The following is a 24,772-nucleotide window of genomic DNA, read 5'->3' on the forward strand; positions in this document are numbered from 1 at the left end:
ATTCACTCCCCTCCCGAACAGGCCTGCGCTTCGTTGCCAACCACCATCGCTAGCACAACCCCCACGATCCAAAGCTCAAAGCCATTCCCGTCTTCAAGTCCCGCCGCTCCTCGCTACTAGGCTCTGTTCTGAAATCCAAACCCAAACCCAACCCCAAGCCCGACGCATGCAAGCTCCCCCCACGCCCATCCTCATCCACAACCGTGCCACCCCACCTGCAAGATCCCAGCGCACAATCCCACCATCAACACACATGCTCCTTGCCCACAACCATCTCTCCAGTCACGCTCCACAACCAATCGCCTTCCAACCTAGCCGCATCTCAGCACCACCACTACCACCCGCCCTCCTCCCTCCCGGACCGTGCCCAAGCGAGCCCCTCTGTTGCCCAGACCGCCCGCTCATCTCCCTCGGCGTCATCATCCTGCCACATCGACCAGCCCGACAATCCTGCCTCTCCCTCTTCATCCACATACGCCAACCACCTCAACTCAGACTCGCTTCCTTCTGCGCAGCCTTGCCCTCCCTTGGTGGACGCTTCCTGCGGGTCTATGCCTCTGGCTCGTTCCTCTGTCCATGTCGACTCACTACGTTCTCTTGGCATCTCGAATCCAGATCAGCCCAACCCTCTCTCTGCTACTCCTGCAGCGCATCAAGCCCTCGCTGACACATCGTCGCAGCAACGCACTGCTATGGCACAAACGCTCCCCAGCGCCACCGATTCATCCTTGTCTAGCCTCGATGCCTCGCAATGCTTGCTTCCAATCATCACTCACACCCTCGCATCCGCCGCTCGCACCGATTCCAGCTCTCAGCCAGACGCTTCCTCCTCCGAACACACTGCAGACTCGATTCTCTTGGATGCGTCCTCACCTTTGCTCTCCAGACGAGAACCTTTGGCAACCTCGCCCGATGCTAGCCTCGCCGAACAAAGATTCAGTCCGTCCACACTCCCCTTTTCTGGCTCCACCTCGCCGTTTGTCACCTCCCCTCAGCGCTTTTCCAGCCTCGGTCGCAGCCATGCTTCCCGTCCGCCGACCGACATTGAGCTGCCCACCTCCTCGGCCCTCGCTCGTCCTCGCGCCCGCGACATCAACGACGAACTTGAATCATTCCCCTCGCCTGACAGCCTCAGTTCCCGAACAGAGCGTCGGATGAGCATGCTCGACTTTCTCGCTGCTGATCCAAACCTCGATCCGACACCGCAACTCGCTCAAGCAAGTCTCTCTGCTGAGCATCTCCCGCGTTCAGTACAACAAATCTCTCATCCTCGCGGCCAAACGTATGCCAACGTGCCTCCATCCATGCCCCTCGTGCAAGCCAGCCGTCAATCCCGGCTTGAAACCGCCCCTTTTCGCTCCAACACGCTGCAACCTAAAAAGATTGACCTTTGCAACCATGTGCGCGTCACCGTCGAACCGCTCGTCGACAGCCTCACCATGTTTGGCTCCATGCAGTCCAGCTCCAACTACTCGCTTGCAGGCGCTGTGGTCGTCGAGGTTCCAAAGCTCGTCGTGCCACGCCTCTCTTCCGTTGCTGCGGTAACTCGTGACGCGTCCATCTCGGATCAACTCTCTGTGCACGTCGACGCTCTCACCATTCGTTTCACCGGATACTCTGTCTACGTTGATACCACAGGTAGGTTCAACGCTATCAAGCTCACCGAATCGTCGCAGCAGCTCCTCCAGCCCCAAGGCTGTTCGTGCGCCGTTCAAGTGCTCGAGACGGCCGACCGATCAACATCTCCAGAAAATGCAGCTTCAACTCCCGCTGGCGTCATTGCAGGTCAAGGGGTCCTCAGATATGAAACCGAGTTCGACCTCTCCATTCCCGGCTGGCTGCCCGCATCTCAGCGATCACGTTTCGGTGCCACTTTTTATTGCGTTCAGGCAACTGCCATCGTTGAGGGACATGCCATCCTTTCAGCTGTCTCGGCCTTTGACGATTTCGCCAGCAACGATCCGCACTCGATCGCGAACCTTGCCAGATCGCTCGAGTCCGAACTTTGCGATTCTGGCGACACCAAACCCGTTGTCGCTCGAAAGGAAGTGACCCCTTTGCATCATTCCACCAACGGCCGCGCCAAGATCAAAAGCACATGGCTCAACAAGACCGCCAAACAGCTGCAGCTTCGCACTACGAAAAAGTCAAGTGGCCCTGAAGCAGAGGCAAGCGGTTCCGTTCCCAACAGTCGTCGCGGATCCGGCTTCAAGGACATGCTTCAGATTCCGGATGGCGACGATTCGCCTTTCACAAAGGTGACCGAGGCTTGCAACAAGCTCTTGCTCGATGGGAGGCATTCGGTCCAGAGCGAATGTCTCAACATCTTGGTGAGACGCTGCAGAGATATCGTTCCTGTTCCCGTTGCAAGGCTTGCTAGACTCGCCACGGCCAGTCAAATGCTGCGCGATCCCGGCACTGCTCCTTCCCTCTCTCAAAGCATGATCGCTCTTGCCAGACTGCAAGATGACTCTGACCTCAACGCTCGCTCGCAGCACACATCGCCAGCTGCTTGCGCCGGTCACGACCGGCCACACATGTCGGCCTCCGCATCAACGCCAATTTTGTCAGGAGCCGCCGCTTCTGTGACCGTGTTGGACGCTTCTCTAGACCGCGCAATGCCGAACGCAACCGTTTCCAACACAAGTGAGCTTGCCCCAGATGCTGATGTCTGCGTTCGAGCCCCGGCAGCGCTTGCTCCCTCGCCCAGCATCGACACACATCCGAGCACCCTGGCAATGGATGCAGCGGCTCGACGTGTAGAGCGCACAGCGAGTGAGGCTTTGCAGACCGAGTCAAGCGGTATCATGCCGCACGCTCCGAGCGCCTTTGATGTTTGTCAAGATCCCGCCAAGGTGGCCGCAGCGTCATCTGCCCTGACTGCATCGGCAACGCTGCCCAACTTGCCCCATTCAATCAGTCGCGTTTCGTCGCTGTTTGACTCTCGCTTTGGAAACGCCAACTCGCCACCCCGCACATCGTCGCGCGCCGTGCCCAGTAATCGGTCGTGTGCGCCGCTGCGACACTTTGTACATCGTCCAACTCTGCACCTGCCTTCCCAGCTTGGAATCACGCCCGACAAGGATGCCAACGGCGGTCTCAACTTTTCCTTGACGCTCTCGCTGCCTTCGCATGTTCATGTCACGGGACCAAAGAGCGACGTGCTCAGCTTTGGTGTTCAGATCGAAGTGGGTCGCACTCGAGGCTGGGATGCGTTGAAAAAGTGGGGCGGTCTGCGCCTCAAGGACATGGAGCTCGTTTGTCTGCAGACCGAGAGGCACAGTTCTATGCCCTCGCGCTCCTTCTGTGCTACGTTCCCCGTTCCACCGCTGTCCAACACGGTCGACGCCGCTGATCTGCCCGTTGTGACGTATGCACCAAAGATGCGATCCTCTGCAAGCAATTCGAATGATGCGCAGCTGGCGGCGGAGAAGCGTCTCCGTCACAGCTACGATCGATCGCTTGTTCTGGGCCACATCGCGTTAGCCAATCAAGGCAAAGCCCCGCATCCGGTCGAGAACAATGTTGAGCGTATCCGTACCACAATTGTTGGGCCACCTCCGTTTGTGCTTCGGGCTCGTAGACACGACGCTTCGGCCGAGGCAAGCGGCGCCACACGCAAGGGAAAGAGTCGAGCGGGTGACATTGCGACGGAGCGGCGGAGCGGGTTTTCTCGAAGCCCTTCACGAAGTAGTCCAGCAGCGTCTGGTGCCAACACGCCTGATTGCACTTCGCAGAGCGCAGGAGTGGGCAGTCTCAGAGCCGCTTTTGCACCTGCTGCTCAAGTCAACACCGGCTCACGAGCGAGTGTGATGCAGCCTTTGCCGCGTACACTGGCTCGATCCACCCATTTCAGTAGCTCATCGTTGCGCCAGGCTTTTCAAGGCAACAACGGGTCTGGAACGATGCAGAACCATGTTGGCGCTTCCGGCGTGGCAGTAGCAGGTGGCTCGTCGCCTAACGCCCCCGTCGGACGAAGCAGACGTCCCATTCCATTTGACCGTGGTGCGGCAATCACCTCTGAGACGACAAGCCGCAGTATGCCCCTGCAGGGGCTGTCACCAAATGCGGCTCTGGATGCCGAAGCCTCCAACTCGTCGGGCAGTGCACATAATCTCCGGGGTCCAGTGCACACCGATTCAAGTGATCGGATGGGTTTGAATGCGTCGGAATCCGATAGCCAGTCAAGAGTTGGGCTAGAGTCACGCGTCACGGATACGGGTGTCGATTCGATGGCCAACACCGCATCAGACTCTCGGCCGACGCGAGGACCGAGAAGAAGCCGATTCGAGACGGCCATGAACCGGCTCTCGACGTTTGCGAGCTCGATGCTGGAGCAGCCGAATGAGGCGTCAGCTGGCGGAGCGGGCGGGGATGCGCGAGGCAGTACTAGCGCAACTGTTACGCCACGAGGCACGTTATCAGCCGGAGCCGGAGCTGCAGCTGCTAGCCTGCGTGCTACATACGCGTTCTCTGGCGACGACGCCGAAGGCGTGGATCTGACCAAAGGTCGCGTCCGAATGACGATCAATCTGCCTCTTGTTTCTAGCGACCTGGACGTAGCGCGCAGAGTAGGTAGTGCACAGTTGATTCCAGACTTTGAAAGCGCTTATGTGCGCGTTCGACACAAACTCAAGGTGAAACTTGGATTCGGACTCAAGTCAAACGTTGCATCGGGCCAGGACGGCGAAGATTGGGCGCAGGCGCTGGTGATGTGCGTGCCGGTGCGCTTCACAGAAGCGCCGCCCAAGGAGGTGCAAGATCAATTTGGACCAGTCCCGGTAGCAACAGCATGCACGCAGGCAGGAGGCATGTATGCAGACGTGAACAGAACAACACGCGCCACAGAGTCAACGTCGGAGGCTGTCACAGGTGAGCATGTGGCGGAAGCGAGCTGTGATGCAACGTTGCCAGTGCGGTTCGCAGAACCGTTGCTGCCTGCATATGCACAGTTGTTCCGCGACGACGGCTCGCGCCTTGCAGATGAGGGCGAGGATCTTCCGCGGTATCCAGGAAGGATGTCGGTGATTGGCGAGATTGACGAAGATGGCGGTTCTGGAGCAGGTGCACGGAATGCGGAGCAAGCTGAGCTGATTGGCAACTCGATCGATACCTGCGCATTTGCGCCGGCACAAGACGTGGAGGACGAGGCCGAGGCAGCAGTTGGCAGCGCAATAGAGGGTTCGGCAAGCTTGTGGAGAGGCAATGTGGAGCATGGCGCGCGAGGCCGAGCAACGATGATGTTACCGAGAAGCTCGAGTCTTGGACACATGTCGATGCGCATGGACCGGGCCACGAGCGTTGCTAACGATGGGCGCGTGCCAACGCAAGCGTCGTCATCTGGTGTATTTGGGCATGCGTCTACACGTTTCCAGCCATCATTGCTGGCGACGAGTCGGAGCGTCACGTCCTCGGCGTTTGCGGAACGAAGCAGCAGTATGGCAGCCACCAAGTCGCGCGTGGGATCATCAGCGTTTGATCCGCTGCCACCTGAACGTGGCATGCGACGACGGTCTGCGACGACGACGTCGATGATCACGTCGAGCCGCATCATGCCCGCCGAGGTGCTCGACGAAGCGCTCGTGACCAGCGCTCTGGACGACGAAGAAGATCGCATCGACGCATTGCAGCCTTCGTTAACACTCGATAGCCTGCACGCACGCGATGTGCAGCAGACCATGCATGCGATCGGTCAAGATGAAGACGACGAAGACGACGAAGATGACGAAGACGACGAAGACGACGTCGAGGTCGGACAAGTGCAGTTTGGAGTAACTGACAACCAAGATGACGATGACGATGGCGTCGACAGCGAAGCAGAACACGCTGCAATCAGCATGCACATCCATTCAGACAGACAACTCAGCGCAAGCGAAGATGGCCAAGATGGCGAAGCTGATCAAGCCAACGCTGAGGTCGGTATGGCATTCTAACTGATCCAGATCATAGCATACCAAGCAACGTACAACATAGCGGATCACGGATGGCATTTGTGTTTGTGATTCGTGATTGTGGCGCATGGTTCGGGTCAAAGGACGAAGCACAACGTGTTTGTGCAGTGTCTAGCCGACTGCGTAACGAGGAATGTCCAGCAGAGCTCCAACGTTGTACGAGAACGAGGTGTGGAGTGTGCAAGCAAATGTGCAATCGTATCACGAATCAATCGTGAATCGTGAATCGTGAATCGTGAATCGTGAATCGTGAATCGTGAATCGTGAATCGTGAATCGTAGATCGTGAATCGTGAATCGGGATCTCTTCGAAGATCTATTGACGAAAGCTGGATTCAAGATCAAAACCCCACGACTGCCCGGTTCGACCGACTTGGCTTTCAGCTTGGGCGTGCACGGTGTAGGTGAGTTTGTGGAGGATCACTGCATCCGCGGCTTTTTCCAGTTGCCGAGCTGCGGTGGAATTCGTGATTGGATGGATAAACTGAACAAGTCGTCAGTCGTCAGTCATCAGTTGGTGGTAGTAGATTGCGTTGTTAGCGCGCAACCACTGTGCCGCATTCACGATTGACGATTGTGATCGCTCTTCTGTTTCTGCTCGGCTTGGCTGACAGCGCGGCGTTCAAGATGTACATGTTCGAGTTGGCCACGACGGGGAGCATATCGTTTAGCGATTTCCTTGTCACGACGGAGCTGGTATCGCAGGTGTCGGAGGCGACGCAACTGCGCGCGCGACTTCGAGGCGTTTTGAAGCAGAATCGTGCGGGCCAATCTGGAAGTGTTGGAAAGCACGTCGGTTCCTACAACGAGCAGCGCGGTACGAGTAGCGGCAGCCAAGCCGCTGGTGATGACGACTGTCGAGCCTCGGCGACGAGCGTCAACGCCGCCGACTGGCTGACCATCGTCAAGACGATCGAAGAGTACCTGCCGCATCTGTTGGGCGTGTTCAACTGTGTGCAGACGGACGATCTGATCGTGCGCTACGAACCCGTCTTCTCGTGGCGCACCTCGATCTCCGGCACGCGCTTCCGTGGCGCCCAACGCATCGCGCTTGGCGGCCTCCATTACGAACTTGCGTCGACTCTGCTCACGTACGCACTGGCACTGTCCAACCTGTCCGCCGCCACAGTGGCGTCTCTGGGATGGTACGAACGCGACCGTTCTCTGTCTCTGGACCAACGCAAGCGCAACGACGAGCGTCTCAAATGGGCTGCAGATACACTCTGTCGTGCGGCGGGCATCCTACTGTACCTCTCGACGCAACTCATCCCCAAGTGGTCCGATCACGTAGGCAGTCTCGATGGATTGCCACCGGATCTGACCACCGAGGCCACCCTGGCATTGAGCAACGTGTGTATGGCCCAAGCACAGGCGTTGGCCATTCGCAAGCTCGTCAGTCCAAGTATAGCCAAAGCGGTGGATACACTGACGCCCGGCCCGCCGTTGGACAAGAACCACCCGAGTGCGAGTCTGCTGGCCAAGCTGCATCTGAATGTGGTCGAGCAGATGGAATCGGCTGTGGCACTGCTCAAGACGATTGCGGACAAGCGCAGGCGCAAGAGCGCCAACCACGCTGGTACGCAGATCGGCTTGAGTGCCAATCACGAACACGAGTTGGCGAGCAGGCTGAGTGCGTCACGCGATCGAGCGGACCACGAGCATGATGACGACATGGTGGAAACCAACCGTGGAGCCGGAGCGCAAGCGACGAGCAAGCGCAATAAGCTGCTCGGCAGATTCAAGCTGGGCAGCAGCAAGTCGTCGCCACCACGAAGCGCATCTGTGCATTCCGGTCCACACGACGTTGCGCGGTCGTCGGGCCACTTGTCGGCGTCTACTGCAGGTGCGCCTGTTGACTGCGATGTCGAGATCTCGTCGTCGCTGCTCAAGTATCTCGGATTTGGTGCGGCGTTTCACCGGAGCATGGCCTACAAGTGGCTCGCGATAGATCATGGCGAGAGCTCGTCGCGCATCGGCACGGCGATTGCGTATCTGTCGCTCTCGAGCGCGCTGCTTTCGTCATCGACGATGCGTGATGGAGCGCCGAGCCATGCGCTGATTCCATCGTCCTTGTTGCTGAACAAGTCGACCAAGTCCGGTAGTGCTGGTGGTGTGGTCGAGCAAGAACTTGCCACTGTCACACACTGGCTAGTGTCGTACCGCAAGCTCAACGATACTGTCGCGTTCCAGCGTGTGCCAGCGAGCGACGAGGTGACAAGCAACGTCCCAGCCGGCAGACCGGCGTTAGGCGCCAAGCCGTATACGCTCCCGAGCCCCGCCTGGGGCCCAGCCAGTGCCGGCTACAAGGGCAGAGGACATGCGCTCCACCTCGCATCCGAGACACTCCATCTGCTCGATGAGCACCACCCTGCTCGACGCGAGCTGGTCGGCATCCACGCCACAGACGCCGAGACCCATGCAACCGCCCATACGCACTACGCTGGTCACGGCGCGTACTACTGATCTCCCATGCGCCTCATGCTCATCTTTCTCATTACAGCTCTGTACCCCACTGCGCCATGCATAACTCAACGTTATATTCTGTCAACCGATCCAACACGACTTGGAATCCAACAAAGGAATCAACTGGTCGTGGATGTGTGTGCGTCTGTGTCACTGTCACGTGTTGGTGAAGCGCGTGGTACGCGAGCTACGCGTGCTATGCCTGCTATGCCTGCTATGCCTGTTATGCGTGCTATGCACGCTGCGAAGCGGCTGCACGTTGAGCCTTGATTCTGGCCAAAAAGTCGGCGGCGCCTGCGGCGGCGGATGCGCAAGGAGCGACGACGCTGTCGGGTCGAGAGTCGGCGGCCGACGAGTGGGTCGAGGTGCACTTTGCGGCGTCTGCGCCGGACGAAGCCATCTTGGAGCTTAACCTGCTCGTGCCGACGGGCGCGGTTGTGGACGAGAGGTTGGTTCGGTCGCTCAACAACGGTTTGCACACCGCGGCAGCAGGCGAAGTGCTGAAGCGTTGTGCGATGAGTTCCGACGGGTTCGACGTGCTGCGTACGATTGCATGGTTCGACGGTGGAGCTTGGCCGAGGACGAGCGGTGGCGCCGACGCATTCGTGTGCGCGCGAGCTGCACTGTGCGCGACGGCGCGACGGACCGGCGTGAACGACGCTGCCGGTGTCCGCGGCGAAGGTGCATATACTGCTTTCACGCCAGCTTGACGCAACGCAGACCGTGTCTTGGCCGTCGCTGCGACATGCATCTCGTCATCCACGGAATCAGGCTTGGCCCGTTTGCGTCCTGCCAAACCACCACTCGCCAACCGCTTGTCGTGCTCTCCCCTCTTACCGTTTTCCTTTTCCATGCAAACAACTCGCTCCCTCTCGACCCTCAGCAACTGCTCGACCTCATCCACCCGCGCTTCTTTCGCCTTGACCTCGGCCTGCAACACCTCAAATCTGCCGCTGAGCTTGGTATACCTGGTAGCGTACTTTTTGCTCTCCTTGAGCGCATCTAGGATCTTGCTGTCCGCCTCTTCGATCTCTTCAGCTTTGCGACTGAGTTCTTCTTCAAGCTGCGAGATTCGCGTGGTGAGGTAGCCGATTTCGGACTCGGCTTCTTGCATCCTGTGCTTGAGGTCTGCATCTTGGGTCGGCGTTTCAGAAGCACGTGGATCGGACTCGAGTTGGTGTACATGCACCTCGAGGTCCATGATGCGTCGTTGAGAGGCCGAGTTCTGGTGATTGAGCAGTTCTTCGGTCGACCTCGCTGAAGCGAGGTCCGACTTGATCCGCAACAACGCAGCCTCCTGAGCGCCGATCCGTTCTTCCAAGTGCGACTTGGCCTGCACAGCCGCGGCTAGCTGCGACTGTAGCTCGCCGACCACATGGGCAGAAGGGTCGGAGCGACTGCGTTCGACCTCGTCTTGCAGCTCGGCGAGCTCCTCTTTGAGTGACCAGTACTCAGTATTCCTGTTCTGGATCGCCTGGTCGCGCTCGAGCAGCACGCGTTCCAGCTCGGCGTGCTTGGCTTGGAGCTCGACCAGCTCGGTCTGCAACGCGCGAGCCTTGTTCTGATCTGGTTCTACTTGACGCACGAGCGCAGCGATCTTGGCGTTGAGCTCATCGATGGTCGATCGCGCCTGCTCGAGCTGCTGACGCTGAGCTGTTGCCGAGCTTGTTAGTGCCGAGTGGTCGGCTTGCACGGTTGAGAGTTGAGATTCGAGCGCCTGGATGCGTTCTGCGTCGAGCGACGAAGCTTCGCGTCGTTCGGCGAGCGATACATGCAGGCCCTCCAGCTCGAGCTTGATCGTCGTCAGCCGATCGTCAGATTTCTCAAGTTGGCATGTCAGCAGCGAGATCTCTGACTCGCGTTGTTCGTCGAGCGATTTGGCTTGCTCGAGCGCTGTTTCCAACGTATGCACCTGGTGCGTGAGCTGTGCAATAGTGTTCTCGATCTCTGTCTTTTGAGCCTCAAGCCCTGCATTCTCCGCAGTGAGCTGTCCGAGTTGAGCGCGCAGCTCAGAGGTTTCCTCCTTTGCAGTTTGAAGCGCCGCTTGCATCTCGCGCAACGCGTCAGCCTCGTCGTCGGTCTGCATTTCAGCTTGCACGCGCCGCGCGCGGCTTTCACTGTCGCTGCTAGCTTCGACTCGCGCCACGTGCTCCTCGAGGAGCTTGATTTTGTCCAGATGTTGCACCCTCTCGGCATCGAGCTCGAACACGGTCTGTTCGGCCAGCGTCTGGTTAGTGCGTGTGCGTGCAAGGTCGTTCTCGACGTTTCTGAGCTGTCGTTGAAGCGAACCGATCTGCTCGTTGCGTCGAAGGATGCGTGCTTCCATCTCGGAGATTTGCTCCTGCAGCGTCGAGACCAGCTCGTCGTTCTGGTTCCTGGTGGAGGAAGCGTCGAATGCGTCGGTCATGATGGACGCTTCGACGTGATTGGTGGTGACCATCTCGGTACCGATCGACTCGTCTTTTACCTGCTTGGCTGCAGTGGACTTGGCAGCGCACTTGAGCTGCTCCAACAAAGAGCTAAGTTGGTGAGAGTATGACATCCACTCGAATGCACCTCCAGCGTCGTTTTGCGTTGCCTGCCGATCGAGCAGATCCACGATCCGTTGCTGCTGAGCTAGCACCTTTTCGAGCGACTTGAGCTGGCTGTTATGTAGCTCGATCGCGTGCAATCGATTCTTCTTCTCATGCAGTTCCTGCAAGATCGCGTGCAGATCAGACGACTTGCTTCGTCGTCTATCCAGCTCTACTTGTAGCGCCTCGATCTGCGCAGCAGATGCCTTGTCAGCTGCGTCGCGATCGTTTTGCTGCTGTTGCAACTCTGCACTTGCAGCGCTTGCGGCGTCCGGGTCAACTTGCAGCTGCGCCATGCGTCCGCAAGCGTCGCAGTCAATACCGGGCGTGTTTGTGGAGGAGAGTTGTTCTTGTAACTGCATCTGCAACGCCTCGATCTGCGCAGCTGACTTTTTCGCCGCCGCCGAGATCGTCAGCTCTTGCTCTGCTGTGATCTGGTCGAGTTTAGCCGTGGTTTCGGTGAGCTTCTGTTGCAAACTCGACTGTGTCGAGTGAGACTGTTCAAGATGGGTCTGCAGCTCGGTTTCGCGCTGACTTGCGGCGTCGAGTTGAGTTTGTAGCTGTTGGATCACTGCATCGGGATCGGGACTGGAAGGTGTAACGTGGCGTGCTGATGCGAGGTCTGCTTCGAGCTCTTGAATCCTGACGCATAGCGTTTGGTTTTCGACGTTGGCGCTTTGCAGTGCGAGCGATGCTTCGGCAGTGGAAAACGAGAGCTGCTTGGCATGCTGCTTGAAAGCGTCGGCCAGGGACTGTACGTCGTCGAGAAGGTCGGCGTCGAAGCTTCTGGCCACCTTTGTTTTTCCATTGGGCGTGGTAATGTGTGTCGAGAGGGGGACGACGACCGACCTCTCTGGATCGTGTGTGATGCTCCGATCCAGACTGAACATGTCGTCTTCGAGTTCGGCGTGTGGAGACGACGGAGGGTGAGATGCGATCTTCGCGATCAGACGATGCACGAGTCGTTTCGCGCTCTTGAGTTCGGCAGCGAGTCGGTGCGCATGCGCCATGTCTATCGACGAGCTAGAAATCGCAGATTCGCTCGAACTCGACGAACAAGTGAGCCGGTCTATGTCGGCCTCGAGGTGTCGAATGCGGTCGGTAGCCGTGGTCAGCTCGTCGGCAAGTGCAACGTTTTCTAGCTCCAGCACCTGTATCTGTCTCGCCGCGGTTGTTGGCGAGGAGAGGTCCGCATGGCTGATGGGCAACATGCTGATTCTACGTGACGCCATAGGCGTACATGTGACGTCGAACGACGATTCCGACATGATGCTTTCCGCCTCCTCGTTGTTGATTGCTGGTAGTAGACGGATGGAAATCTAGGCTCAGCGCAAGTCAGTACAACAGTGTTAGACGATGATCCACTTCATCCGTCGACGTTTCGGTTTGCAGCTGCGTGTTCTTGCTCGACTTGCGAGTGGTAGATGCCAACACACAAAGTAGCTGCTGTGGATAAGCTGCTGTGGATGAGCTGGTGTTGCGCGTGTATGCAGTCAACCGTGAACGCTCGATCGTGAAGGTCGATCAACACATATCTTCCTTCCTCCACACGTTCAGCCGCCGCTGTTTTATCCCAACACGCCAAAAAACAACACTCACCACAAACAGCAAACAAGGGTCCTCCGTGCTCGAATCCAAGGCGTGTTCTACGTCACGTGCATTCCGCTTTTTCGTCTCATCCACACAATCTAACACTCTTTCTTTTTCGGCTCACGGCTCACGGCTCACGGCTTTTCACGTTTCACTCACGACTGGTGGCGTTGCACATCGGCGCACATGCTCGACCCAACAGAATCCATCTGGGCACAGAATGGGATTGATCATGGCACCGTTGGCGAGTGTTGAAGCATGAAGCAAAGGAGCATGTTTAGACAGGATGTTTGGTGCAACTACTGGCCGGAAGCCTTTGCAATGGTGGTATCGTACTTTCGAATGAGATCGGCGCTTCCTTCTGTCTGGCTGAACGCAAAGCCCCTTGTCCTCCTCATCCTTTGTACGGCGCGGACCTTCCTGATGGCTTTTTGGAACTGGTCCATTCTGGGCCTGTAATCCTGGAGGTTGTACTTCTGCACCTCCTGGACAATGTGGTAGCTCTCTGGCGTATAGGTGCGCTTCCAATACTTCCAGCACAAGTCTCGGAGCAGGCAGATCGTGGGTACTACGAGCATGGCGAGCCAGAAATCGCTCAGACCGTACAGCCGCGGAACGATGCCGTCGTACTCCTTTGAGAAGCCCAGACGCGGCGCTATGAGCGCGTAGATTGCAATGAACGCAATCGTGAATAGGAGCGAGCCCGGGATAGCAGCAAACGTGTACTTGGTCCATACATCCGAGATCAACGCAGCTTTACCCAACACCGTCACCAAGACCACCATGAACAGCGTGGTACCCCATATCCACGAGTAGCTCGCATACCCATCCGTCAGTTGCGGTGAGCCCCAGAAAATCACCGTGACAAAGAGATAAGTGATCAGGCTGTGGAAAAACGCGTTGGCCGTCCAACCCCAGAATCGACGTTTATCAAAGTACACCTGTCCGTACAGCTGCGGATACCGATCCAGCATTCGTGCCGATAGGAACTGATCAAAGATTCCAATCACCAGTGGCGGAAGCACGGTGAAGATGACGTTGTAGAATGAGAGCGTCCACGATTCGAATGCCACCTGACCAGAGAAGGAGTTCTGGAACGAGTACCAGAACAGAGTCATGTATAGCGTGATGTTCTTGTAAAAGCTGTAGAGGATCATCTTGCTCAAGCGCGCGTACGACCAGCTTCCGTGGACCAGCAGCAGTTTGCGCAGATAGCGGAACTGTGAAATGGCCACGTCAGCCGATCTCGCCGCTTGCAGTCCCTCGACACCACTGATGCCCACTCCGACGTGCGCCGCCTGGATCATGCTAACGTCGTTGGCGCCGTCTCCAATGGCGAGCAGCAACGACGACATGTTTTTCTTGACCAGCTTCACCACCAGCGCCTTCTGTAGCGGAGATACTCGACAGCAGATCACCGCTTTGCACAGCACCGCAAGCTCCAGAAACACTTTGGAGAGCTCCTTTTCCAGAGCAAACGTGAGCGATTTGCCGTCGATGACGAGCGCCATCTCTTCCTGCTCTACTCCCGCGGTGTTGCGTTGGTTCTTGATGGCTGTCAGGCGCTTGTTGAGCACCTCAGCGGTATCGTGAAGGTTGTCCTCGTTGATGATGACCAGATTCATGGATTCACTGATCAACCGACAAGAGAGACCAATGTTGATCGCCGTTTCTTGGCGGTCGCCCGTCAACACCCAGATCTTGATGCCTGCCGATTGCAAAGTATGGATCGTATCCGGTACACCGTCCTGCAGTTTGTCTTCGATCGCAGTTGCACCAAGCAGAAACATGTTCTGCTCGATCATCTCGGCCGCTTTATCGAGTGCTTCACTTCGGCCTTGAATGGTAGCAGCTGCTTGATCGTAGATCTTGGACCATTGTCGATACTCTTGCTCGCTCACCTCGCGCATGGCGATGCACAGCGTGCGCAAGCCTTCAGTAGCGTAATCTTCCAGATGAATCATGGTCTGATCTGTAAAAGGCTGGTTCTCGCTCAGCCTGGCAAGGATGACCGTGTCAGCTCCTTTGCAGTACAGCTTGATCTTGCCATCGGGACAGCGTACCACGGTCGACATTCGCTTTCGCGTCGAGTTAAACTCGCAGACGTTGAGAATCTCCCATTCACGCTCGGTGCCGCGGATATTGACAAACACCGAGCGTGGTTTGCGTGTGGTGAATTGGTAGCTGAGAGATTCTGCACCCGCCACGAGCGCTGCTTCGTCCGGGCTGGATGCTTGGAAGATGACCTTGTCTCCCTTCCGCTCTGGGATCACAGTGTGGCAGACGGCGAGCAGAGTGAGGAACTCGTCAATCACGGCGCTGCTGCCGTCATCTGGCGTTCGACCGTCCATGATCGCCTTGAGCTCGTGCCACGTCCTCTGACCACCGATCTCTCTTCCATCGGGCCCGATTTCGCCTGTGCCTTGCTTGCTCTCGTCGATGACGTCGGTGAACGAGATTCCGCCGATACTGGCCTGCTTGAACTCCATCTCGTTTTTAGTGAGCGTACCGGTCTTGTCCGAGAAGATGTAGTCGATCTGACCGAGCTCCTCGACCAAGCTACTGGTTCGACAGAGGGCGGGTGTGTCGGTGGGTGCATAGTACATGTCGAGATCCGAGTTGATGAGCATGGCCTGCTGATACTTGACCACTTCGACAGTGACGATGAGTGAGATGGGGATCAAGTTGTTGTAGGCGATAACAAAAGTGAGGATGTCCTCTACGAACTGACGTGCTTTGCCTTTGCCCTCCTGGTTGAGCAAGAGGTACTTCATTTCGGAGGCGTAGGCAGTGTTGCGGACGATAGCACCGATTGACGAAGCGACCGAGAGCGCAAGCAGCAAGATAAAGAGAAGCAGGATCTGCACGTTGACCTGTTTCTCCACCGCAGTTCGCTTGATAGGCGCTGCAGTGGCATTTCGCATGAGCTTAGTCTCGTGACCGGTGAAGACAACCAGACCGTAGACCCACGGAGTATTTCGTAGCTGCGCGCCTCGAAGCAAGAGCTGCTCGGGGCTGAGCGGAGCCTTGCGCATAGGTGTGCCGCTGAAGCCGGGCGTTGAGCTGAGCTGGATGTTGAGTGTAGCATCAAAAGTGTAGAGACTGTTGTTGGGCTGTTCCGAAGTGAGGTTACCACGGAGGGTGGAAGCGGCGCTCGACGAGGTGAGCTTGGCCGTGTCTGGCGAGGCCTGTTTGATTTTAAGATTGGTCTCTCCGTCCAGGTTGGCAGTCTCAATGTAGCAAAGACCTTCAGGCTCGGAGCTGGAGAGAAGGACCAGATCGGCTGGGAAGAACTCGTTGTTCTCGACGCGGATGATGTCACCGACGCGAATATGTCTCCACCTTCTGGGCTCAAACCAGCCGGTGCCAGGATCGAGGACGTGCGAGATGCGCGCATTGAGCTCGGAATCAGACTGATGTCTTTTGATGTCCTCTTTGATCTCTTTGAAAGCGGAAGCGAGGAGGACGAGTGCCATAGGTACGATGGTGGTCCAACGATTGGTGGGCGATACACCGGGGATCTGCTGAATGCAAGCAGTGAAGAGGACAAAGACGTTTGCGTACTTGCTAAATTGCTCGACCCGGAACTTGGGCACAAAGGTGAGCACGTTGTACTTGGATGTACTGACGTAGTTGTCGAGGAAATCGCTCTTGTCGTTCGAGAGGGGGTCATTGAGCTGTACGATGCGGTCGCCTGAGCGCTTCTCTTGCTGTCTTCGTCGACGGAGGACGGTATCGACGTCAGCTTTGAGCGCTCTCATGCTCCTCTTGAGGCCATCCGTAAGACCGTCACGGGGAGGCTTGCGGCTGGTGCCCGATGTGAGACCAACAGCTCTTCCTGCTGACCGGCTGGAAGCGCTTCGACGAGCTGCATTGGAAGCGTGGCCCGAGGGAGTGCTGTAAGGGAGGTATGCTGGGTCATCCATGGGAGAGGATTCGTCGTCGTCCGCTTCGATGCTCTTAAAGCTATGTCTTGCGGCGTAGGCATCGGCAAAGGGACCTTCTGTAGAGTAGGCTGCGTGTTGGTAGCCTGCTGGCGTTTGTGCGCTTGCAGCTAGAGGCAGTCCGGACTCGACGCTGCCTTGCATATGGGAACCTAGAGGTGCGGGCGCATCAAGACCCATGGCGGTATCATGGTGATCGAACGAGGCAGTTGAAATCGCAAACGGATCGGAGGCATAGCGTGAAGAGGCGGTGGGTGGATAGGCTTGGTTTTGAGACGAGGCGGTGGCACGATGATCGGCGTCCAAGTGGTGGAAGTCGTCGCCCATCAGATCGGGGTCGTCTGCATCGACGAGAACATGCGATGGTCCGGAAGCGGATGGTTGCAATTGCTGATGGACGCCAAAGCTATCTTGTGAAGTGTCAAAGTCGGCAAACGGGTCGTGTTGCACGGGTTGACGAGGCGCGCGTTGTTGGCCGCGAGGGCTGACGAAATCGTCATAGTCGTCCATCCTGCCGACCTAGACAACCAAGGCAAGCAGTTAGAGGTGTTGCATGAAGCACAACTGTTGCAATGAGGCCCTAGCGCGGCGAATTTTCGCCAAGTCGAGCTGGGGTTGCTTGTTGCAACAGGAGCGAGCGAGAGGAGTGTGCGATGGTGCTAGATTGAGGGACGATCGTTCGACAGCCGTTGACGTTCGCAGTTGTTGCCGTGAATAAGCTAAAGTTGCTACGCGTATCGCAAGGATGATGTGGGAGCCAAGAAGAGGCAGCAAAGTCTGGAACGAGGCAAAGCAAGATCGATAGCTGTAACGCGCCTTGCGGCCAACAAGGGTCCCACAGCGACAGCGACAGCAGTACAGCAGCAAACTCACAGACTAGCACAGCTCCTCGCGGACCCAACATGGAAAGCAGTTTCGAGTTGAGTGCACACAACAAACCACGAACCACGAACCACGAACAGAGCGACTAAGTTGACTTGGGTTTATTTCAAGATTCGTGATTCACTCTATTCACGATTCACGATTGTGTGGTGCACAGCCAATATTAATAATTCGTGATTCGCAGTCTGAGTCGTCACAGAGTCAGTCACACGTCAGTCACGAGTCACGAGTCACGAGTCACGCACACCGTGAATGCTAGACCATTCACGATTCGTGTTCGTGATTTTCTTGATTCGTGATTCTTGAATTTCTTTCGCCTGCGCACGTGGCGCCGAGCCTCACGCCAGCAACTCACGGCTGTGAGATTCTTGTCATTCAACACGTCATACGTCGACAGACGACTTTTTCAAATGTGTTAGGTCACTTTGTATAACTTGAGAAGAAAAAAATCGGCAGTCGGGACAACGCTTGGACCCATGCACGATGGATTCACGATTGGGTCGAGGATTCATGATTTGTCGAAACCATGTCGCGCTCAGCAAGTATCTTTTGGTCCACATTCTTTGTCTCGCACTGTCGACATCATACCACGGCTCAAGCATGGCCAATGTGCAAGAGGACCACAGCGATCGGTGCGAGACTGTACGCTCAACGCCATGCACAAGTGGATTGCCGGATAGAGAACAAGACGACGGTGTTGAATTGGAGCATGTTGGCGTACACCGCCCGCAACGTTCTCCGACGCCGCAATCACGACCCAACTCCAGTCCAGCTCAGCCTCGTAGTCCGTCTGTTGCACTACGTGGGGTGAAACGCAACACAACATGTTCGCCAGTTCCCGAAGAAGCTACGCACACATCGACGAACGATGCTCAATGCGAAGCTGTGCGGAAAAAACCACGTGCACTCGCAGCGGTGCACTCGGATGTGGACGCCAAGAAGCGTGGACAGGGGCTGTTTGGTCTACTGACATCGACGCTCTCACAATTCAAGCGCGATGCCGAAAGCGACCGTGCTTCGAGCGCCGCCCAACGCAGAGCCCAGATCGAAGCTCGTCTTGCCGATAAACTCAAGCTGTCCGAACGCGCAATGGATGCTACCCAACAAAGAAGAGCACTCGTATGGCAAGCTAGACAACTAGCCGAACAAATTGGCTCGGGCGATGCACAAAGAAAAACCATCAGAGCCATGAAACGGCGTATGGCGAGTTTCCTCTATACGCCGCATCATGCAACATCAACAAGAGGCCACCATAGATTGGCAGCGCACATCCCAATGTCGCACACAGCCACGCGTAGAATGCGAGATGCCGACAGTGGGTTTTCGGTGTATTTTCTACCCGGGAAAACGCTCCCAGAGCAGGAAGACATGCTAAACGACCAGGAGGACAGCGTCGACGAAAACATCGATGCCTTCGATGACCACTGGGACGAAACCCGCACCAAGCTTCTCCGCCAGCTCGACGAGGTCAAGGCCAAACTCAGCCAGACGTGACCGCGCAAGCCACCGCTTGTTTGTGACCATGTCGACCTCACACCCACCACCATGTACAATACACCCATGTAGACACGATACCCGCCATTCACAACTCGATCCCACCGCGCAAACAATCACGATTATCCAATTGATAGCGGCCCAAACGAAAACATGGCAATTCCAATTCCTTAAGGGTCCTATTCACCAAGTACAGGCTCTCGGCATGACGATGAAGGAGCCACACAGATTCGCAGCTCAGCAGAGCGTGTCATTGTAGTATTCGGGCGGACGAGCCTGTGGAAAGCCGAACGGCGGTGCGTGCGACTGCGAATCGGCTTGACCCGAGTAGCCTGGCGCGCCAACGCTGGGGTTGGGCATGGCAAACCCACCAGTGCCAGGCATAAAACCTGCAGTGCCAGCAGCGCCGCCGCTACCAGGATAACTCGACGCATTATCAGCCAAAGCTTGCGCAAGATCGCGTTGACCGTACGCTGGTTGAGACGAGTACGCGGGTGGGTAGGGTGGTGGTCCCGGCGCGCCTGGTTGTGAAGCGCCGTATGGTTGATACGCCGACGGGGCGTTCGGAGGAGCGTAGCCGTGCGCGGGAGCTGAGTAGCCTACTCCAGGCGGTGGTCCGTACGACGACTGCGGTGGATACGGCTGCTGCTTTTGGTGCTGACCCTGATACGGCGCTGCGCCGGGCCCAGGGTACGAGGGCTGATGCGAGTATCCACTCAAGCCAGCATCCACCCCCTGCGGAGGAAACGCGCCACCCGCACTCGGCACCGGAGCTGCGCCTTGTAGAGCTGCATCCCACTCGCTCCTGAACGTCTGCATCCGCGCTCGGAACCTTTTCTCCTTTTTGCGCTTCTTCGACTCCTTCTTCTGCCTCCTCTTCATGGCGGTGCGACTCCGGCTGCTATCCTTTTCGTTTTCATCGCTGGCATCGTATGACGTGTCGATGGGCCCGAGTAGAAGTTTGAGGCAGTACAGCTCCTGGGTGAGCTCGATTCCGGTACTCTGTTTCACCTGCTTGGATTCGATAGCAATGTCCGAACAGACGTCGACCAAGTCACCCACAACGGGGTCGTTGTCGATGGTATCGAGCCATTCCTGCGCCTCGCGATCGTTTCCGACCGCAGCGATCTGGAACGACACTGCATCCTCACCGTATCGTGTCCATGCTAGTCTGCGCTTGGTACGTTTCAGAACTTGGACCATCTTGTCGCCCTTCTCGCTCGATCCAGTCGGTCTTCCATCTGTGATGACGAGCACAAGTGCTGGCTTGAGCAATCTGCCCTTCTTAGCGGGAGTCAGCACCAAAGGTTGGAGGATCTTGGTTTCGAGTGATGAGCCCATAGGAGTAGCTCTTCCGTCGTAGGCGCATCGCGAAGTCAACTGTTCTGCTTCGGCGACGTTGTGAATGCGCTGTTGCGACGAGCTGTTCATCCAAGCGACCTCCATTCCGTCGGGATCGAATCGGGCAGCGGCGTCGGTTGCGCGTTTCAGAATATCCGCCAGTGCATCTCTTCGGCGCGTGCCCTCGCTATGCATCGACGCGCTGTCATCGAGCAGGAACATGACATCGAACAGCGCGAGCTTGACCAAATCTTGCGCCAAGTATGGTGGCAACTGCCAGCTGTCGGCACACTGTTGCAGAGCACCAGAGCTGGCGATGTGCTGAGCAATGCGTGCTACATCGGCAAACGTGTAGAAGGGGTACAGATATTGATCCATAACGCAAGTGGCGAGCAGATTCGCGATGTGCTTCTAGTCGCGTAACGACTCCCATCCCAGACTCGGGTTTTTGGTGGCCACGTGCGCAGCGTTGAGGTTGGCGACCGGAGGCTTGTTCTGTTGCTGTTGATGATGGTGCGCTGCATAGGCTGCTCCACCTACAGCTACGCCACCCCATGAAGAGGCATGCGAATTGGATCCCGATGAAGAAGACATGGGAGCTGCGCCGACTTGATGTTGATACGCAGTGGTTTGGCGTTGGTTTTTCTGGGAAGCCTTGTACAGAATGCATGCTGTGACACCGACAGCTAGACCAGCGAGAACGAGTTTCATGTTGAATCTCATCGCTTGTCCACAATGGAGAGTCGTTGAGCTGGTGCTCGTCTTTGTTTTATACAAGCGCACATGTGTCCAGCTTGGCTCAGTACGACGAGCGGTTATTGAATAGTCGTGAGTGAAACACGAATCGTGAACCGTGAATGCTTTCGGCACGAAAGCGTGTATAGTGCCTCCACCGAGTCAGGCACATAAGCAGCACAAACAACAGTACAGCACTTTGACTCATCACGAGACCCACTATCCACAACCTGTACCTCTGATTCTTGACTCCCGCATAAGCCTACATAGGCTTGGGTCGGTGTATGAAATCCAAAAAAAAAAAACAAAAAAAAGAGATTCAGATTCAGATTATTCACGATTCATTCACGATTTACCCCATCACGGAAATGGCAAAGTCACGTGTGACTGTGTGCTTGGCTGTAAGAGAAGCTTCCATTTCCAGCTGCGTATCCCAGCGCGCATCCCTAGCGTCAAAAGCTGTGCAACAGCATAAAAGCCAGAAAGACGCCTCGTTCTTGTGGCCCACGACACAGCCACCGAACAACGCTTGCAATGCTCGCAATCATGAATGCCGCTCTTGTTATCCGGCTATTCAGGGCTACGATGGGTCTAGACTCGCACTCTCTCTTTCTGTGTTTCTCTCTCTTTCATATGTCGCTCTCATGCCCGGCTTGATAGCGAGCAACTGGCCATCCTGTTTGCCAGATGCGAATCCTGACCGCCTCAGTCAAGCTTCTTTGGGAGCCATGTTGTTTTTCGTAATGATTGCATGCAAGTACGGCGGTTGTGTTACAGTCTCGGCATCCACCATGCCGGTGCAAAAAAGCGCCGGGTAAATGAGGCTAATGTCAGACAAAGATGGGAGGAGAAACGCCCGATGCTGTAGAGAGTATCTGCTGATTCACAGCCCGTATCGATCCGCCAACCTCTGCACGATGACGGGAGGGAATTGCGCCTTCTGCACCTCCCACTGCGGACCGCTCATATCTCTGAAGCCGGTCAAGATCTTGCGGAACATTTCGTTGAGCTCGGCGCTCGGCGTGGACCATCTTACCACCGCATTGCAGAAGTAGACAAACCCTTTAGCTGCACCGTTCGGGTTGACCTGGATCATCTCGCACAGCCCGCGGAAGGCAGAGTCCTTCTCGTCATTGTCCTTAATGTCCCACAGAGCCTGGCACCACGATTCGATAAACACCTCAAGGTGCGGTGCTACCAGCTGCGGTTGTACCAGTCCCAGTCGGCCAATCGTCACAGCAGCGTTTTCGGAAAGCGACTTGACCGACTTGGTCGAGAGGAGGACGGGGACGAGCCTCTTGATCAACTCATCCACCCACTGCGTCAGCTCCGGGTCTGCACCGTACTGCAGCGCGATCTCGCCTGCCGCCCATGCGGCGTTGTTGCATACCGAGACATTCTCCATCTTGGGCTCCGGCTCGATCTGTCGGATCAGCTCCGGCATAATCGACCGCAGGAAAGGCTTGAGCAGATCAAAGCACGAAATCGCCAGATCACCCAACAATGCGTACGCTGATTGACGCACAGGTGCCTCGACGTTGGTGATGCAATGTCCTAGCAACGGCAACAGCGATGGTTGCGAACCTGCCACCAAGTCACGCACCGTTGTGTTGAGGCCCTGCGTCAAGCCGCTCAACAGATCCAATGCGACAATGATAAACGTGCGATCCGGCACGTCCTGCTCCACGGCGGGCTTCTGCGCCTCGGCTTCTGCTGCTGCTAGATTGTCGTGAACGATGCCGACGCAGCGCTGGAAGACAGGTGGCGAGTATGGCAAAAATCCCGGTCCCACTGCGATCGTGACCGACGACATACACTCGAGCAACGGGATCAGGTCCGGGTCTGTATCGTGAAGGCCCTGCCATTTCGCAATCAATGGCGGCATGACAATCTCGACGTACTCCGGTCGGTTCAACGCCGAGCCTACCGAATCGGCGAGCGTTCCAAGCGCGTCGTAGAGGATGAGGAGGTTCTTTTGTTGGTACTTGTCAAACGCAAACACGAGCGTCTTGAGTACAGGCTCGAGGAACGGCTCGAGGCTACGTCCCGCCTCCTCCTCGAGCGTGGCAAAGGCACTGCAGCCTGCTTCCTGAACACGCTTGTTGTTGTCGAGCACCATGGTGAGCAGACCCTCCATGGCAGGCACAAAGAATTGCTGCTGGTGCTCCGGTGTCTCGGCAGCCACGCACCAGCTCGAGTATCGACCCAGCGTCCAACACGTGATGGAACGCACCAGCGGTTTCGAGTCCTTGAGGCTGTTGATCAGGAAGGGCACCAGAGTGGGCAGATGCGGTTGGATGCCCGCGATGCATCCTTCGGCGATGGCGCCGAGAGCGAGGATACCGCACTCTCGTTGAAGCCAGTCCTCGCTAAAGAGTCGCTCCTTGAGGTAAGGCAGCAGGATCTCGAGCAGTTCGTCACCAAAGTTGACTGCCATGACGTCGAGAGCGGCGGCTGAGCACTTGCGCAAGTTCCAATCCGAGATACCGTCATCATCCTCCTCATCCTCGTCCTCATCGTCAAAGTCGTCTTCGTCATCGTCTTGCGCCTCGATGGCGGCTCGCGACTTGCCAGTACCCGATGCACCTCCGTTGGGAGTATCGTCGAGATGTTCGTTTCTATGCGCACCACCGCCATAGTGTCGAGGCTTGATGTCTTCGGCACGGTCTGGCACTGCTGCATCGTCCTCGTCTCCACCCAGCATGAGCAGATCGAGTTCGTTGTAGACCATTCCTTTGAGCAGAACCGGCGCGACTTTGGAGAGGTAGGGGCGCAACTTGTCTTTGAGCGAGGGCTCTTCGGCAAATTGGAGCCAGAATTCGCATGCTTCCAACGAGACATCATCATCCTTGTCCTGCGTCGAGTAGAGCATGTATTCTACGACATTGTCCATTTCCGGGATGAGTTTGTCGGGCCTTACGCCGAGAATGAGTACGAGCGCTTGGCATACGTATCTGCGCACATTGGCACTTTCGTCGCTGGCACGCTTGAAGAGGGCAGCAAGGAAGGCGTCAATGTGGTTTTGCAAAGCTACGGAACCGATCTGCACAAACTGGTTGAGACAGTTGAGCGCATGCATACGGATTCGCGAGTCCGTGTGCTGGGTGGCCTCGAGAAACTTGGGGATAAGGATGTCGATTGGCTTGACGCCGTTAATCTCGCACATTTCAAGCTCGCGCGGAATGTCTTCGCAAATTTTGGCTAGCGAGCTGAATGCACCCTCGGCTTCGTCGATGTTCTGGGAGCCCATGAGCTCGCCGAGCTTGGAGAGACCTTCCGGCCAACCTTGCGGGGTGAGAATGGTCATGAGCATCGAGACGACCTGGGTTGCAGTGCGTCGAAGCATGTCCTCTGGCAAGCTGAGAGCGGGAATGATAGCCTGCTTGACGTACTCGAACGATTGCGGCGAAATCAAGTCATTATGGAAGAGAATATGGTTCTTGAGGATGAGACCAGCAACCGACCTGGTCGCCAGGTCCTCGGTAGTGAGAGATGTCAAGGCAAAGACGCAGTAGTTGGCATAGTCTGGGATCTGGCTGACTGTGTCGAGACGCTGTGATGAGAAGGCAAGCGTCAAAGGCAAGCACAATGAGAGCGAAACAAGAGGGTCACGTCAGAGAAAGATCGAAATGCTGACGTGAATTGGTCAAGCTTGTACACACCTGGGCGATCCTCTCCTGAACATCCATTTGCGGGCTTTGCGAGTCGCGGAAGAGCTGTACGAGCTCTGAGAGCCCTTCCTGGGTTGGCTGCCAATTTGATGTCATGGTTGGCAATGTGTGTCAGGGTGGTGTGTGAGA

General features: G+C 56.6%; 7 protein-coding genes across 7 annotated transcripts; 3 read left to right on the forward strand and 4 right to left on the reverse strand.

Moving 5' to 3' along the window:
• Nucleotides 1–53: 53 nt before the first annotated feature.
• On the forward strand, nt 54–5,933 carry UMAG_10513 (uncharacterized protein; the record flags this gene model as incomplete). Its single annotated transcript, XM_011392855.1, has 1 exon — nt 54–5,933. A coding segment is annotated over one exon (5,880 nt), but the record flags the coding sequence as incomplete, so codon positions are not given.
• A 644-nt stretch (nt 5,934–6,577) lies between these two features.
• UMAG_04392 (uncharacterized protein) lies at nt 6,578–8,413 on the forward strand (the record flags this gene model as incomplete). The annotated part of the gene is made up of 1 exon (XM_011392790.1): nt 6,578–8,413. The coding sequence occupies one exon, from the start codon at nt 6,578–6,580 to the stop codon at nt 8,411–8,413; it is 1,836 nt and encodes a 611-aa protein (XP_011391092.1).
• Nucleotides 8,414–8,645: 232 nt separating this feature from the next.
• UMAG_04393 (uncharacterized protein) lies at nt 8,646–12,254 on the reverse strand (the record flags this gene model as incomplete). The annotated part of the gene is made up of 1 exon (XM_011392791.1): nt 8,646–12,254. One exon carries the CDS (start codon nt 12,252–12,254, stop codon nt 8,646–8,648), a length of 3,609 nt encoding a protein of 1,202 aa, XP_011391093.1.
• A 621-nt stretch (nt 12,255–12,875) lies between these two features.
• UMAG_04394 (putative P-type ATPase (amino-phospholipid-translocase)) lies at nt 12,876–17,030 on the reverse strand (the record flags this gene model as incomplete). The annotated part of the gene is made up of 1 exon (XM_011392792.1): nt 12,876–17,030. The coding sequence occupies one exon, from the start codon at nt 17,028–17,030 to the stop codon at nt 12,876–12,878; it is 4,155 nt and encodes a 1,384-aa protein (XP_011391094.1).
• Nucleotides 17,031–17,885: 855 nt separating this feature from the next.
• Nucleotides 17,886–18,896, forward strand: UMAG_10514 (uncharacterized protein; the record flags this gene model as incomplete). The annotated part of the gene is made up of 1 exon (XM_011392856.1): nt 17,886–18,896. The coding sequence occupies one exon, from the start codon at nt 17,886–17,888 to the stop codon at nt 18,894–18,896; it is 1,011 nt and encodes a 336-aa protein (XP_011391158.1).
• A 237-nt stretch (nt 18,897–19,133) lies between these two features.
• UMAG_10515 (uncharacterized protein) lies at nt 19,134–20,615 on the reverse strand (the record flags this gene model as incomplete). Its single annotated transcript, XM_011392857.1, has 1 exon — nt 19,134–20,615. The coding sequence occupies one exon, from the start codon at nt 20,613–20,615 to the stop codon at nt 19,134–19,136; it is 1,482 nt and encodes a 493-aa protein (XP_011391159.1).
• Nucleotides 20,616–21,855: 1,240 nt separating this feature from the next.
• On the reverse strand, nt 21,856–24,739 carry UMAG_04397 (uncharacterized protein; the record flags this gene model as incomplete). The annotated part of the gene is made up of 2 exons (XM_011392793.1): nt 21,856–24,525; nt 24,635–24,739. The coding sequence occupies 2 exons, from the start codon at nt 24,737–24,739 to the stop codon at nt 21,856–21,858; spliced, it is 2,775 nt and encodes a 924-aa protein (XP_011391095.1).
• Nucleotides 24,740–24,772: the final 33 nt, after the last annotated feature.

The sequence above is a fragment of the Mycosarcoma maydis genome, chromosome 14, assembly GCF_000328475.2.
Source record: "Mycosarcoma maydis chromosome 14, whole genome shotgun sequence".
NCBI lineage: Eukaryota > Fungi > Basidiomycota > Ustilaginomycetes > Ustilaginales > Mycosarcoma > Mycosarcoma maydis.